Raw genomic sequence first — 18,296 nt, 5'->3', positions numbered from 1 at the left:
AGAGATCAATGATTCACTGTAAGAGATCAATGATTCACTGTAAGAGATCAATGATTCACTGTGAGAGATCAATGATTCACTGTAAGAGATCTGTAAGAGATCAATGATTCACTGTAAGAGATCAATGATTCACTTCTTACAGCTATCTTGTCTGTACATACTTTCCTTTTTCCGTTTTATCTTTGGATTATTTTCAGGATTTTAAAACAATCTGATACTGTTGTTATGTCCTTGTATGTAGTAGGTGTTCCCACTGATTTTCTCCTCGGTCACTGACATCCTCAGAGAGGGGAAGTACATACGGAAATGATGTCACCGCTCGACACTTATACACACAATACAGAGCACTAATATATCAAACGGAAAAAAGGGGGCTGAAAATAATAACAGAATCTTCTATCAACTTCTTGTTATTGATAAATCTCCTTTTGAACAGGTCCATTAAACTTTTTGCAAATATACATTGGGCGTGGGTGGGAGATTGATTTACTTTGTGTTCAGGGATGGGTTAGGTCATTATCCTGTTGAACAATTTATTATAATCATAGAAATTCATATTGATATCTTTCTAAGATATTACAAAACAACAAGTTCATTTATCTTCTTATTTTTAAAAAGAAGAACTTTTATTTCACAGAACCCCACACAACAATGATGCATACAGCTGCATTATACAGTTCCCTTGCTACGGATGCTGCAAAATTATAATATTAATGATTTCAAAGATAGCAGCTGCAACAGCTGTAAACGTAAACCTGAACTTGTAATAAAAAAGCCAGGTTTGTAATTATATCAACACATGATCAGTCATGTTTCAAATAAAGGTAACAAAAAGTTAAAATATAGTTTTCATCCAGAACCTTCCATAAAGTTAGACTTTGTGAACAGAATTTGGCAATAGCTTAGAAATGGCTGTTTGGAAAATAAAAGAGTAATGTTACTGAGTATGACCATTTTGTTTGTTGATGGTTAAATGGTCAACACAATAGGTTTATATGACGGTCCATTACACAGTATGATAGTAATGCTGTCAGCACCCAGGGGGAGGCCAATTCTGAAAACGTTGTAGAGTAGAAGTAAAAAGATGTTGACATTTTAAAGGCCACTTGATGCCACACTGTGGCCTCCTGTATCACACACATAAGTACTCAGTAGTTTCTCCATATAATGGTTCCTATGAGTCTTATTGTTTTCTCCTGGGCCAAGGAAATAATAATAAGGATCACTCTTCTTCAAATATCTTTAAACAAACATGTCAGATGAGATTTTTAACAAAATATTAGCCTCTTACGATTTGTTTACAATTCCGTTCTCTGTTAACCAAAAGTTAATACCTTAGTTCTCTGTCAACCCTAAGTTTACTGTCCATCCTTGGTTTTATTCGTTAGTCTTGTCGAAGGGAGTGAGCCTGGTTGAAGGGAGGGGTGGGCCTGTATGAAGGGAGTGGTGGGCCTGGTCGAAGGGAGTGGTGGGCCTGTATGAAGGGAGTGGTGGGCCTGTATGAAGTGTTAACTTGTGCTGTTTTCTAGTCATGATTATGCTGTAATTTTGTTGTTTAATTATGGAATTTGCCATCAAATAAAAATTGTAATTATAATTGAGCGATAAAGCTGAATTGAATTGAAAATTCAACTTTTGCCAGTTTTATGGGAATTTTCACACCTCCCACGGTTTTAGTGCAGTAACTCTCATGGTTCGTGTATTGATCCATTTAGTCTCGATTCGTTCCTTGTCTTTCTATTTTTAGAAGTTTGTGTGACCTGCAGCTTTTACTGTGAATATATATTTGTGTGTTGACTGTTTATAAGTGTTTGTCATTATTACTGTGTGTTAGTGTTGTGAAGTGAAGTTCACACTTAGTGTGACGTGCTGTGTTGACTGTGTGCGTCACATGTACACTTAGTGTGACGGGCTGTGTTGACTGTATGCGTCACATGTACACTTAGTGTGACGTGCTGTGTTGACTGTAATTGTGTCACATGTACACTTAGTGTGACGTGCTGTGTTGACTGTATGCGTCACATGTACACTTAGTGTGACGTGCTGTGTTGACTGTATATAAGTGTTTGTCACATTATTACTGTGTGTTAGTGTTGTGAAGTAAAGTTCACACTTAGTGTGACGTGCTGTGTTGACTGCATGTATATAAGTGTTTGTCACATTATTACTGTGTGTTAGTGTTGTGAAGTAAAGTTCACACTTAGTGTGACGTGCTGTGTTGACTGTATATAAGTGTTTGTCACGTTATTACTGTGTGTTAGTGTTGTGAAGTGAAGTTCACACTTAGTGTGACGTGCTGTGTATATATTCATCATGTTATTAAAGTGTGAAAATCTTACTGTGGTGTCGTGAAGTGCTTGAAATATGAAACTTTACATAAACATTGCTACACAGGAACCTCCACAACTGTCTACAGATACCATCCTTTTTTCAATTTAAAACATGAAAATGTGTCAGTCGGACAGAAGCCACCCTCTACCCTTCAAAAATACAGATTAAGTGTCATCTTAACGCTTCAAGTGCCAAAATAATGAATATGATGAGAAGTCAGCAACTGTTTTGTCAAGACCCCAGTCAACTATACACTATCTACACACTTGTAAAATCTACACCTGGGCCATCCCTGCTAGGTAAGAGGATCACCATGCACAAACATTTAAAGTGTGTTGTCAAGGAAACAACCAATATTATGACTGATTATCATAATCTCAAAGAGTAATGGTAGAAAAATTGGAACCTTATCATAATGAGGAAATTTATACCCATATATATAAATCTGTTTATCAGCAGAGCTAGTTAGAAAAACAGGCTCTCCACACAAGCCTTTCATAATGTCCTCAAAGCATAGAGGTACCTGTAATCTTAACATATCAACACTGTAATTATACAAAGACAACTAGGCTGATTAAAGGGCTTCCTTATCTGTGTTTGTACCTGAGGCTTGAATCACCATAGCAACCTTACACTGCTAAATAGTTTGATATTTCTTGTCATACACTACCTATAGGTTTATAGCTTAGCTCTGTATTACAGCAAATGCCAGTTAAAAGATATAACAGTATTTCTTCAGGAAGTAAACAGTTGAAACTAGAGGATGTCAATTTACAGTAAAGGTCACAGCATAGCAACTTGGGTATGTACAGTTACAGTCGCATAAAACAGTTTTACTGTCACACCATACCTGTGTGTTTACTGTCACACCATACCTGTGTGTTTACTGTCACACCATACCTGTGTGTTTACTGTCACACTATACCTGTGTGTTTACTGTCACACCATACCTGTGTGTTTACTGTCACACCATACCTGTGTGTTTACAGTCACACCATACCTGTGTATTCACTGTCACACCATACCTGTGTGTTTACAGTCATGCCAGGTGATACCCATGTGTTTTGTAGCAATACCTGTGTGTGTTTGTTTACAGAACTCGGTAAGGACACATGTGTCCTCAGTAACACTTCTCATGCATGTCATATAAACATGTCATATAAATATGTCATATAAATATGTCATATAAACATGTCATATAAATATGTCATATAAACATGTCATATAAACATGCACACTGTTAACAAACCTGTTTAAGCTTGAATTCATGGCTGTAAACAGAGTCCTCCATCAACTGATCATCATACACATACTGAAAGACCTCCCCACTCAATTAGGTAGACCCACTTCCTGTGCTACATAGGATACAGAGAAGTTTATTATGCAGGCATACTCCCACATGACTTATCATAAATAATAAAGTTTGAAGGAGATAGTAAACATGTGTGATTGTGAGAATGTGTATTGTTGCCAGACATATTTGACACCTAATCAATAACAATGACCCACCACACACACACACAGGCCAGTGCTGCCCAAATTCAAGGTTATTCAAGGTTCATCAAATACCACCAACAGGACACTGAATCTGATGAAGAACTTACATGTGAATGTCATGAACAACCTTACTCTTCAGCTGTAATAACGACCTTACTCTTCAGCTGTAATAACAACCTTACTCTTCAGCTGTAATAACGACCGTACTTTTCAGCTGTAATAAGGACCTTACTCTTCAGCTGTAATAAGGACCTTACTCTTCAGCTGTAATAACAACCTTACTCTTCAGCTGTAATAACGACCTTCCTCTTCAGCTGTAATAATGCCCTTACTCTTCAGCTGTAATAACGACCGTACTTTTCAGCTGTAATAAGGACCTAACTCTTCAGCTGTAATAAGGACCTTACTCTTCAGCTGTAATAAGGACCTTACCCTTCAGCTGTAATAACAACCTTACTCTTCAGCTGTAATAACGACCTTCCTCTTCAGCTGTAATAATGCCCTTACTCTTCAGCTGTAATAACGACCTTCCTCTTCAGCTGTAATAATGCCCTTACTCTTCAGCTGTAATAACGACCTTACTCTTCAGCTGTAATATCATATCAAATACAGTAACACAACTGTTTCCGTTACCTGTTAGTCTGTGTCTTAATAAATTAGCTGCTATTATGTTTTGAAATTCACACACACAAATACACGATTCTAGAGCCTGATTTGGGCCTGTATTCACCTCCACATTGAGATGAAGGTTAAACAAGACCCCCGACATTGACCACCATCATCAGTGGTGATCATTATGTGTATAGGTCGTTACACCTGAACAGGTGCTCTAGTGAATGTTACGATAATTCTAATGACCATATTAGCGACAACAACACAGTTTACCACCTTTACAATAGGCACCTGTGAAATGTGTGTAATTTCAGCAATTTGACCTACATTATCATAAAAAGAAAACAAACTCAGCTTTGTAACAGGTTTCTAATCGTAAGAACCAACGGAAACAAACAATGGCAATATAGCATATAGACGACAAAATACTGTGACAATAAAGAGCTTACCACGCCACCTGACCTAGGCCACCTGACCTAAATCGTACCAACAAGCCCTTACAGTGGATACATTAGTGGGAAGGTTCCATATATATAGGAATAGTGTTCTCGTAGCTTACCTTCCATGTCTTTTCTGACGGCTTCGGCGCTTAAACTCCATTTCTATGTTTTTTAGAAATTGTGGTTTAACCATGCAAAGGCCGGGTAAATCATAACCATCGCCCACTGTTCCAGAAATCAATAGACATGTGTGTATAAATTCCTTCTATAAATCCAGGTTTTAATTTGCATGTTCTAATTTCCTACAGGACACTGGGAGAGTATCCTCCAAACGTGACTCACTGGGATCGTTCATCGGCAATGTAAAACAAACTGTGTGGGTAGGATGCAGAGAGACGTTGACGGTTACCACGCAAAACAATCAATGTTCGGACTATACCACTATACGATCAGTTCAGTAGTGAGACTACAGTGCCAGCTTCTCTGTACGGCCTCCATCTTTGATTGCCCAAGCTCTTATACGCTAATTGTCTCAATTGTTGTGCCTTGTTATTGTACTGTCATACAACAAAGATTCACATCGCGACTCAGAAAGGCTTCCTGTATAATATCAACGGCTCGTAATTACATCCCCAGCCTCACTCTCAAGTACTACAGTAAGGACAATACATAGGAGATCCAGGTCTACAGAGAAATGTAGGGCTTTTTATATTGGTTTGTTCTACAATAACGCCAGGTTATCGACAACAGATCTCAGATGTTACAACACTACTCTGGTATTTGGTTAGATCTTCAATATACTGTGTTATATTTTGGAAATACAAAGAGAACCGAGCAGTTCAACCTAGCATAGCCACAAGCGAGTTCTCTACGAATAATCAATAATTATATTTTACATGCATGACTACTGCACAGCAAAGCAACCACCTCAGCCAATGAAATGGTATCGCCTTTCTGAGTTGGTCTCCCTTCTATGCAATTCCCTCCAGATTTTAATATTGAGTTTTTTACACCATTTCTGGCACACTGTGGAGAGGAGTATGTATAATGCTGCAGTATGATCGAAGAGAAGTCTTAGATGTATGTTAATATCTTGGCCAACAATCAGTCTTGTATGAATTCTTATAGTTACTACACAGTCCTCACCACAGAGGTCTGTTCTTTGTCTTAGTGTAGTCCATAGATGTCAGCTGAATATAACAGCCTTGTCCATAGATGTCAGCTGAGTATAAAAGCCTGGTCCATAGATGTCAGCTAATATAACAGCCTGGTCCAAAGATGTCAGCTGAGTATAACAGCCTGGTCCATAGATGTCAGCTGAGTATAAAAGCCTGGTCCATAGATGTCAGCTAAGTATAACAGCCTGGTCCATAGATGTCAGCTAAGTATAACAGCCTGGTCCATAGATGTCAGCTGAGTTTAACAACCTGGTCCATAGATGTCAGCTGAGTATAAAAGCCTGGTCCATAGATGTCAGCTAAGTATAACAGCCTGGTCCATAGATGTCAGCTAATATAACAGCCTGGTGCATAGATGTCAGCTGAGTTTAACAACCTGGTCCATAAATGTCAGCTGAGTATAACAGCCTGGTTCATAGATGTCAGCTGAGTATCACAGCCTGGTTCATAGATGTCAGCTCTTGGTGTATTTGCCTGTTTTACAGATTAGATGTTTCAATCTATCAGTATTCCTTAATGTGGTATGGCAAAATGACATGGGAGGGAGTATGGTGTCCAAAAGCATTTCTACATTTTGCGATGTAGATAGTATAGACGATCCACTAGACACCCTCATTACCCAACACGTGTGTCAAGAATGGCAATATAACATGATAAACATGATGGTAAACAGGTAGGCAGTATAATAATCTATATATCTGTAGATATCTGAACAAGTCGCCAAGTCTGTGATCCACGACAGACCACACAACGACTGTCAGTGTGTCACGCCGTCAGTAACTATATAAGGAGTCGTGTTTTTACCTACAAACTGTCACTAATTCAACTCTGTCCACACATTGGAGTTATCCAATCATCTCCGCTGGAACAAGAAAAACTCTGCAGTCCACAAAAGCTTCCAGTCACATGAACAATCAGGAGGACTAAACAGTTATCACCTGTTAATCAGCACACCTGTGTTTATTGTCCACATGCTGCTGGTGTAGATAAGTTAATTGTCTGAGCTCCGTACATACCTTACCCCTATATTGAGTACCCTCCAATCTATACACACACTACCCAGTGGTATACCAATAACTGTCAGGCGGTGTATTTCTGGTCTTTCCAGTCAGTTGGGTGAGATTATCACATCCGGTAGTCTCTACTGAATAAATAGCTATATACCAATATGCTCCATACAAATACTTAAGAGCTCTCCTTCTACAAATGTTTTATATATTATTATTATGTGGGTCAACAGATTGTCAACTCTGTCAACATACACACCTGAACACTTTACATTAAAACAGTTTTACCTGGTATAATTTTCACTCCGTTCATATGAATTTTTAGTGTACAAATTACTTATTCCAAAACAGAGGGACAGTTACATTCAAGATAAGTGTCTGGTACTACACGCAGACAAGACATGTGTCTGGTACTACATGCAGACAAGACATGTGTCTGGTACTACACGCAGACAAGACATGTGTCTAGTATTGCAATCATACAGGTTTACAATGATAACATAGTGGTGTCCCAGCATGCTTGTTCTATTCATCAAAAGCTAACTTACCGACACCGACATCTATATAACGTGTTCTCCTGTCCCAAGCACAGCAGCCATTGCCATCTCTTCCTCTTTCTGATGAACACTTCACACATTAGGTAAAATGGCCCCACAAAAACTTTAACACTATAATACTGTTAATCACTTTCAGGTTCTGATGAAAACATGACCTCGTGAATATTCACAAAATAGAATCCTCGGAAATATCCAAAGCTCATAGGCCTACCACACTTCCAGACTGATATTCAACCCAATGAATTCGAGATGACCACCTAGATCTCATTAACCCAACAGCTGGTCTAGAAAACATATATGGTATTAACAATTTTTTTCTCTTTTAAAAACGAATTCGGTGATTATTGTGAAGATGTTGCAGTGTCTGTGTGGAGTTACAGATGAGGATCTGGGCCTTATGTGATGACAGGGATGTAAACAGGTACTAGATAAGGACCTCCGTAGGGGGGAATTCCAACTACTCCGGATCCAGTCCCAGCCCTTTGGGGAGGCAGTAACTGTAAGGTGTACACACACTCACAAGGCTTACCAAAGTAAAGATCCACTACCAACCATTGCCAAAATCCTCCAAGCGATCCCACTTTTATCTTATCTTTTAATGTATCAGTTCTTCGTGAAAACTTTCAAAATATGTTTATGAATTTTGTTAGTCATATGATAAGCTGTGAGATGCTCTCGAGTAAAACATCACAGACTTTTATCCTGTTTTTATACCGCACCAACAGGTACTTGTACACCATTCCATTTTGGCTAGGATCGTGAAATATATATAAAACTGGTTCAAATTTTAGGAGCAAACTGTTGCCAATAACATTCTAAAATGTTGCTTTTGACTAAGTCACAGAGTTAGAAATTGTAAATCATCACCTACTTTGGAGTGAAGTGTTACAAACCTACAGCTGTTTGATCAAAACAGTCATTCCTTGCTTGAATCAGAAATTGTTCTGATTGACATTTATATCTATCAAATGTTTATTCTACCAGCTGATACAAACCAAAAAAAAGATTGACAGTTTAAAGATTGTTCATCAGACTTAAGATAAATGTTCAGGCCCTCAGCGTGTTTTCTGACTTAAGATAAATGTTCAGGCCCTCGACGTGTTCATAAGACTTAAGATAAATGTTCAGGCCCTCAACGTGTTTTCTGACTTAAGATAAATGTTCAGGCCCTCAGCGTGTTTTCTGCCTTAAGATAAATGTTCAGGCCCTCAGCGTGTTTTCTGACTTAAAATAAATGTTCAGGCCCTCAGCGTGTTTTCTGACTTAAGATAAAGGTTCAGGCTCTCAGCGTGTTTTCTGACTTAAGATAAAGGTTCAGGCCCTCGACGTGTTCATCAGACTTAAGATAAATGTTCAGGCCCTTGACGTGTTCATCAGACTTAAGATAAATGTTCAGACCCTCAGCGTGTTTTCCGACTTAAGATAAAGGTTCAGGCCCTCAACATGTTTTCTGACTGAAGATAAAGGTTCAGGCCCTCAGCTTGTTTTCAGACTTAAGATAAAGGTTCAGGCCCTCAGCGTGTTTTCTGACTTAAGATAAATGTTCAGGCCCTCAACGTGTTTTCTGACTTAAGATAAAGGTTCAGGCCCTCAGCGTGTTTTCTGACTTACAATTTTCTTTCATTGTGCTAGTTCTATATCTACTCGGATAGCTGTAGCCCACAAGTATACTGATACGACTGTAAAACATCAGACTTTACTGTTCCACATCAACTACTCGGATAGCTGTAGCCCACAAGTATACTGATACGACTGTAAAGCATCAGACTTTACTGCTCCACATTAACAACAACAAGAGGTGAACCAGGCCTGTAGTGCTCACCTCGTTTTTTTTAATTATTTTTAATAGACAAGAATTTTAATTGTTTTAAACAACTTGATATTAAAGGTTTTGTTAGATTTCTCGTTGACACCCTTCATTTACACAATATTAAATTCCCCTAGATCTGAAGTTTGCTTCACGCCAAATTTAGTAAAAAAAAGAACTCTCTTCAGACGTTTTGGACTGCAAGCTTTTTAAAAGAAAAGTTGATAATTATAACAGAGAACATGTGCACCTGGTATAAATATAAGCTCAGTCGGCCCTCTGAATCAGGTGACCTTACACAAGGGTCGGTCCTCTAGACCAGGTGACCTTACACAAAGATCAGCCCTCTGGACCAGGTGACCTTACACAAGGTTCGGGCCTCAGGACGAGGTGACCTTACACAAGGATCGGCCCCCTGGATCAGGTGACCTTACACAAGGATCAGCCCTCTGGACCAGGTGACCTTACACAAGGGTCGGGCCTCAGGACCAGATGATCTAACACAAGGGTCGGCCCTCTGGACCAGGTGACCTTACACAGGGATCGGCCCTCTGGACCAGGTGACCTTATACAAGGATCGGCTTTATGGACCAGGTGACCTTACACAGGGGTCGGCCCTTAGGAGCAGGTGACATTACACAAGGATCGACCCTCTGGACCAGGTGACCTTACACAAGGGTCGGCCCTCTGGACCAGGTGACCTTACACAGGGGTCGGCCCTTAGGAGCAGGTGCCCTTACACAAGGATCGGCCCTCTGGACCAGGTGACCTTACACAAGGATCGGCCTCCTGGACCAGGTGATCTTACAAGGTGACCTTACACAAGGATCGGCCCTCTGGACCAGGTGACCTTACACAAGGATCGGCCCTCTGGACCAGGTGACCTAATTACACAAGGATCGACCCTCTGAACCAAGTGACCTCACACAAGGGTCGGCCCTCTGGACCAGTGACCTAACACAAGGGTCGGCCCTCTGGACCAGGTGACCTTACACAAGGATCGGCCCTCTGGACCAGGTGACCTTACACAGGGATCGGTCCTCTGGACCAGGTGACCTTACACAAGGATCTGCTTTATGGACCAATTGACCTTACACAAGGGTCGGCCCTCTGGACCAGGTGACCTTACACAAGGATCGGCCCTCTGGACCAGTGACCTTACACAGGGATAACCAAAACGGTGGTACAAATTTTCACATTCCTATGTCTTGCTTTAAATGAAAGTTTGAGATAATATTTCTCCAAGGGATGAAATCAACGATCTAATTATTTCCAAACGAACCAGGCTTCCACTGGTAGTTATTTTCTGAGAATCCATTAGAAAGAGATCAAATTAAGGGCTCCAATTTCAGGCTCTGGACACAAGTTATTATCACCAAGGACATCCAATACTGGAACATCAATATGCCCACCATATGTCACCCCCATACCGACACAACGAAATAACACACAACTTCACCATTCTACGGCCGCCTTCCTGTTGCTGAATCAGTCTAAATATTGACACTCCGTGATTAGCAGAAAATAGTCAAAATGAAACGACATTCATTATAGCAGAAAGCAAGGATATTATTTCATTCATTATTGCATTAATTTGTAATCCAATCTAATCATTTCAATCTTTACCAATTTAGCCCAAAACAAACAACCAGTCAAATACCATTCATACGTTGTTCTGCCAGTATAGTTCTTATCGACCCATTGCTACGGTCCGTAACAAAATACACAGAATACTGTATTTGTCTATAACAAAATGCACAGAATACTGTATTTGTCTGTAACAAAATACACAGAATACTGTATTTGTCTGTAACAAAATACACAGGATACTGTATTTGTCTGTAACAAAAAACCCAGAATACTGTATTTGTCTGTAAAAATACACAGAATACTGTATTTGTCCATAACAAAATATACAGAATACTGGATTTGTCTGTAACAAAATACACACAATACTGTATTTGTCTGTAACAAAGTACACAGAATACTGTATTTGTCTATAACAAAATACACAGAATACTGTATCTGTCTGTAACAAAATACACAGAATGCTGTATTTGTCTGTAACAAAATACACAGAATACTGTATTTGTCCATAACAAAATATACAGAATACTGTATTTGTCTGTAACAAAATACACAGAATACTGTATTTGTCATAATTATCTCCTAGTTAGACACTTAAAAAAAGAGACGGTTTGTGGGGGTGTGTGTGGGGGGGGGGGGGGGGGGTGTATTATGATAACAAAACGTCAGTTCATGTACGTCAGTAAATGGTTTGGAGTTACTTAGTGCTAAGGCATCTTTACTACCTGTTAGCTACACTAAATTTGGGGTAGTCTACTGGTTTTTTTACAATCTAACAGCTTGTCAGTCAAAAGTGTAAACATGTTTTAATTTTCAGGAGTGGGTCAGGATCAAGGGGGTAGGTGGGGCAGGGGGCTTTTATATAATCTAAAGAAGTGCTTTATACAATTCTAAGAAGTGCAGAAAATGGGGAAGGGCACTTATAAGGGAAGAAGCGATAATTACCTTGAATACAGGAAATAAAATGAATTGTTGGCAGTGAAGAACCTTGAACAGGCCGGATTACATATTCAACTTAATAAGATTAAATCAGTGTTAACATCCGTCCCAAAGTCTGCTCTTCTACTTCCTTAATTCTATCAATATGTGTGTACACCATACAGCCTCCTGCCTTTCCGAGATGTACTTACTTTATAACCTGTCTGTCCCTCCCCGAGATGTACTTACTTTATAACCTGTCTGTCCCTCCCCGAGATGTACTTACTTTATAACCTGTCTGTCCCTCCCCGAGATGTACTTACTTTATAACCTGTCTGTCCCTCCCCGAGATGTACTTACTTTATAACCTGTCTGTCCCTCCCCGAGATGTACTTACTTTATAACCTGTCTGTCCCTCCCCGAGATGTACTTACTTTATAACCTGTCTGTCCCTCCTGCAGATGTACTTACTTTATAACCTGTCTGTCCCTCCTGCAGATGTACTTACTTTATAACCTGTCTGTCCCTTCTGCAGATGTACTTACTTTATAACCTGTCTGTCACTTCTGCAGATGTACTTACTTTATAACCTGTCTGTCCCTCCCCGAGATGTACTTACTTTATAACCTGTCTGTCCCTCCCCGAGATGTACTTACTTTATAACCTGTCTGTCCCTCCCCGAGATGTACTTACTTTATAACCTGTCTGTCCCTCCCCGAGATGTACTTACTTTATAACCTGTCTGTCCCTCCCCGAGATGTACTTACTTTATAACCTGTCTGTCCCTCCCCGAGATGTACTTACTTTATAACCTGTCTGTCCCTCCCCGAGATGTACTTACTTTATAACCTGTCTGTCCCTCCCCGAGATGTACTTACTTTATAACCTGTCTGTCCCTCCCCGAGATGTACTTACTTTATAACCTGTCTGTCCCTCCCCGAGATGTACTTACTTTATAACCTGTCTGTCCCTCCCCGAGATGTACTTACTTTATAACCTGTCTGTCCCTCCCCGAGATGTACTTACTTTATAACCTGTCTGTCCCTCCCCGAGATGTACTTACTTTATAACCTGTCTGTCCCTCCCCGAGATGTACTTACTTTATAACCTGTCTGTCCCTCCCCGAGATGTACTTACTTTATAACCTGTCTGTCCCTCCCCGAGATGTACTTACTTTATAACCTGTCTGTCCCTCCCCGAGATGTACTTACTTTATAACCTGTCTGTCCCGCCCTGAGATGTACTTATTTTATAACCTGTCTGTCCCTCCCCGAGATGTACTTACTTTATAACCTGTCTGTCCCTCCCGGAGATGTACTTACTTTATAACCTGTCTGTCCCTCCCTGAGATGTACTTACTTTATAACCTGTCTGTCCCTCCCCGAGATGTGTGGAGTCTTTCTTTCGTATGTTATATATATACAAACTAGTGTGGAGTCTATCATATGTTATATATATATATATACAAACTAGTGTGGAGTCTATCCTATGTTATATGTATAAAGAAGTCAATTAAAAACTATATACACAACAACACAAGTGTAAAAGAATTGATAAGGAGATCCGTCCTACTTGGCAACACTACGATACCATCTGTCAGTGTTATTCCTGATTTCTCCAACCTTATCACACAAATCGTAGACAAAAACTCAAAGCTGTAGCAGTGTTTAAGTTTACTACCTGCACAGCAGATGAGGCGGCCTTCCTCGCATCACAAACCGGATAAAACATCAGACACAACATCGGGGAGGAGAACGATGACGTAAAACACATCCCTTGTGNTATGATACACACACATACACACACACACACACACACACACACACAAAACAACTAACTGCATGTCTAAATAATATCTGTTTTCCTTCTACTCTAGCTCATACCTGCCAAATTCTCAGCATTGAAATAAAGGTCAATAAAAGTCAAAATGATGGTGAAGTCTGCTAATTACAGGTCATGCCAGATTAGAAACTTTTAAAAGTCATTAAAATCAAAAGTATGGCATTTAACTTATTAAAATTCTCCATTTAGTATGCTAGTGTGTTTTTCTAGGAATTATTTTTTATTTATATTCAGTGTAGGAATTTACTGTATATTGACCCTTAATGACCTCACGGTTTTGATGGACCATAAAAACCATTAATAAATGTAACATAAAGCTTGAATTGGCTACACCTAGAAATGAGGCTTATACCTAGAAATGAGACTTACACCTAGAAATGAGGTTTACACCTAGAAATGAAGCTTACACCTAGAAATGAGGCTTATTCCTAGAAATGAGGTTTACACCTAGAAATGAGGTTTACACAGAAATGAGGCTTACACCTAGAAATGAGGTTTACACAGAAATGAGGCTTACACCTAGAAATGAGGCTTACACATAGAAATGAGGTTTAAAATTCAATCATCTGATTCAAATGATTCACCCAGTTAAACGTGTCATTTCTATATTGACCAATCAACACAGTAATTCTATTCACTGCACTCAAAGCTGCTGTGATGGAGGTACATACACTAAGGCATTTACATTACTATACAAATGATACTTTTTTGTAAGTAAAATTTACCAGACAATAGTACAACATTCAAAATGGTGAAAACCTTGAAATCCAGTCGGATGTCATTGGCACCAACAATTAGGCTACCCAGCCCCCATCCCGACTATCTTACTAAAGTAAAATTTTCATTGTTATGCATTTAAGATCTAATGGTTATATTTCTCCACTAGAATGCCTTCATTGTAAGACCTTAGTAAGTTCAATGTGATTAATTTTAAAACAGTAAGAGAAAAATAACGCTTTTGGCGAAAATGCATTTTGATACAATGACCTTGAACTTTGAACTACATACAGCCACTCTTCTACTTCCACTGTGTTGGAGTTTAAATAATAACCAGGATACTCACCTCTATGATTTTCTAAGATTTTCAAAGCATCACAAACAAAAAGATGGCAGATAATGACCACATGAACTTACTGGACTTCTCCAGTAGATATAAAAGTTTGTACAACATTCCACATCTTGTTAAACTCCGGACATCAGGTACAGTACTCCCCAATCCAACATACCAAGACAAAGATCTGCAGAGTGTACATGTATATGCTTGACAAACACAACAGCAGGTAAAAGGTAGGCTGCCCTACTTTCTTAGGTAATATGAACACTGGTCTAGACTTCCAAATACTTAATCAGACTCAGATCAAATACCTGCAGCGTTGACGCTTGTAATTTTCCAGTCAAGGTTTTCTTGATGTTTTGTCGTTGTTTAAGTGAACAGTGCAACCATCACTCGATCCATTTAACAATGTTACCCCCAATTAAGGCTGTTAAAGGGGAGGCTGCACTCGTCAATTATCACACAGGTAAGGACAAACGGTAACAAACCAGCAGGTAACAACCCAACAGGTAACAACCAGCAGGTAATGACCAGCAGGTAACAACCCAGCAGGTAACAACCAGCAGGTAATGACCAGCAGGTAACAACCAGCAGGTAACAACCCAGCAGGTAACAACCCAACAGGTAACAACCAGCAGGTAATGACCAGCAGATAACAACCAACAGGTAACAACCAGCAGGTAATGACCAGCAGGTAACAACCCAACGGGTAACAACCAGCAGGTAATGACCAGCAGGTAACAACCCAACAGGTAACAACCAGCAGGTAATGACCAGCAGGTAACAACCAACAGGTAACAACCCAGCAGGTAACAACCCAACGGGTAACAACCAGCAGGTAACAACCCAACAGGTAACAACCAGCAGGTAATGACCAGCAGGTAATGCCCAGCAGGTAACAACCCAACAGGTAACAACCAGGAGGTAATGACCAGCAGGTAACAACCAACAGGTAACATCCAGCAGGTAATGACCAGCAGGTAACAACCACCAGGTAACAACCAGCAGGTAATGACCAGCAGGAAACAAACCAACAGGCAACAACCAGCAGGTAATGACCAGCATGGTAAAAACCCAACAGGTAACAACCAGCAGGTTATGACCAGCAGGTAATGACCAGCAGGTAACAACCCAACAGGTAACAACCCAACGGGTAACAACCAGCAGGTAATGACCAGCAGGTAATGACCAGCAGGTAACAACCAACAGTTAACAACCAGCAGGTAATGACCAGCAGGTAACAAACCAACGGGTAACAACCAGCAGGTAATGACCAACAGGTAACAACCCAACAGGTAACAACCAGCAGGTAATGACCAACAGGTAACAACCAGCTGGTAATGACCAGCAGGTAACAAACCAACAGGTAACAACCAGCAGGTAATGACCAACAGGTAACAACCAGCAGGTAACAACCAGCAGGTAATGACCAGCAGGTAACAACCAATAGTTAACAACCCACAGGTAACGACCCACAGGTAACGACCCACAGGTACAAGAATCAAGAAACACTTAAAGACATAAAAGTCAGTAGGACAGGTTTATGCAGTTGTCACAAAATGTACAATGAAATCTAACAACTTAAGGGTTTCTAATCATCTGGATTCCTTAAAAATTCCAAAAATAAGAAGTAATGTTTGCATATAAAAAATTACATCATTATGGAATGTGATCAAACTAGTTATGACACAAACACATATTCATGCCTCATCAATCAGTTTGATAACAAATTTACCTTAGACTTCTTCACTGGAGCTGTTGGTAGTAAAACGTTTTGTAGTCGACTCCTTACAAACATGTGTCTGTAAAACACTTGAGTGGCTGGGGACCTGGTGCGAAACCTTAGGGACCTGGGGGAGGCCCTCCCTAACAAGGACACCTGACACTGGTGGTGCTGTGGTAGACTCCTGGTAACTGACTTGACTTAGGGCCAAAAGGATGAGGTTATACACTGCCTCCCTATCTCTACAGTGTACACACCAGACAAGCCTGATGTACGCCTGCTGTTTTTGTCATTAACGTCAGCATAAACCATGTACCTCCGAATCAGATTTCATACCCTGCCATCCCAAGTTGTACATCTATCTAGTGAAACCCTTAATCATCTGGCAATCAAAGGTACACATGTACATGTATCACACTTTTTTTAAGGAACTTTACACAACATATATGTAAACACAGACCTACACTGTATTACAACAGTCTAACCTATATGTAAGTATATTAAAATCCAGTTTCTATTCAACAGCATTCGTTTCCAGAAAATATGATACCGTTTAATTTTCTGGTACATTTTCATGACAAAAAATGTATACCATGGAAAAAACTTGGAAAATAATTCCTGCATATCACCATCAATGGTAAAGCTATCTGCAGAGATATAAGAGTTACCTCCCTTACAATGTCTGGGACCTCACCTCAGTTATGATGTATAAAATTTGCTGCAGATAACATCATTCTAGTACTATAAATAGTTTGTCCAGACAGATCACTCTTAACAGATCCCAAAGGAAGGTACAAAGCATAACCCTTCATTGTTTGTTTGAGACACCTGGGACATTGAAACCCAGATTTCTAATAAAACATGAAATTGTATATCTTAATTGATGTACTCCGAGTCCTTATAAACTGATAATAATTCATACCAGGAAAAACAATGCTGATTTCCTTCTTGTGCAAATGTTTACACCTCTACTATTACGATGTTCATGTTGTGCTATCAGAATTTGTGTCCTAAGTTGCTTTAGAGTCAGTTTAGTTACAAGATTAGAGTCAGTTTAGTAACAAGATTAGAGTCAGTTTAGTAACAAGATTAGAGTCAGTTTAGTAACAAGATTAAAGTCAGTTTAGTAACATGGTTAGAGTCAGTTTAGTAACAAGATCAGTAACAAGATTAGAGTCAGTTTAGTAACATGATTAGTCAGTTTAGTAACATGATTAGAGTCAGTTTAGTAACAAGATTAGAGTCAGTTTAGTAACAAGATTAGAGTCAGTTTAGTAACCAGTTTAGAGTCAGTTTAGTAACAAGATGAGTCAGTTTAGTAACAAGATGAGTCAGTTTAGTAACAAGATTAGAGTCAGTTTAGTAACAAGATTAAAGTCAGTTTAGTAACATGGTTAGAGTCAGTTTAGTAACAAGATCAGTAACAAGATTAGAGTCAGTTTAGTAACATGATTAGTCAGTTTAGTAACATGATTAGAGTCAGTTTAGTAACAAGATTAGAGTCAGTTTAGTAACAAGATAAAGGTCAGTTTAGTTACAAGATTAGAGTCAGTTTAGTAACAAGATTAGTGTCAGTTAAGTAACAAGATTAGAGTCAGTTTAGTAACAAGATTAGAGTCAGTTTAGTTACAAGATTAGAGTCAGTTTAGTTACAAGATTAGAGTCAGTTTAGTAACAAGATTAGAGTCAGTTTAGTAACAAGATTAGAGTCAATTTAGTAGCAAGATTAGAGTCAGTTTAGTA

General features: G+C 39.4%; 1 protein-coding gene across 12 annotated transcripts in view; it reads right to left on the bottom strand.

The window, feature by feature from the left end:
* Positions 1 to 18,296, bottom strand: part of LOC110460986 (IQ motif and SEC7 domain-containing protein 2-like) — a 113,322-nt gene that overhangs the window by 40,140 nt on the left and 54,886 nt on the right. The window contains exon 1 of one of the 12 annotated variants that reach the window (XM_021514798.1): positions 14,911 to 15,026. The exons of 7 other annotated variants lie outside the window; for them this stretch is intronic. In XM_021514798.1, coding sequence (XP_021370473.1) covers positions 14,911 to 14,954 — 44 coding nt within the window. In that variant the 5' untranslated portion in view covers positions 14,955 to 15,026. Of the gene's footprint in view, positions 1 to 3,580; positions 3,669 to 4,999; positions 6,702 to 7,613; positions 7,862 to 13,614; positions 13,662 to 14,910; positions 15,027 to 18,296 lie in introns of those variants that run through there. 4 more of the 12 variants (XM_021514865.1, XM_021514478.1, XM_021514564.1 and 1 more) reach the window with 4 other exon arrangements.

Source organism: Mizuhopecten yessoensis, unplaced genomic scaffold (assembly GCF_002113885.1).
Source record: "Mizuhopecten yessoensis strain PY_sf001 unplaced genomic scaffold, ASM211388v2 scaffold201, whole genome shotgun sequence".
In the NCBI taxonomy this organism is placed as follows: domain Eukaryota; kingdom Metazoa; phylum Mollusca; class Bivalvia; order Pectinida; family Pectinidae; genus Mizuhopecten; species Mizuhopecten yessoensis.
Note: the sequence above shows the minus strand (reverse complement) of the source record. Positions and strands in the feature narration are given on the sequence as shown.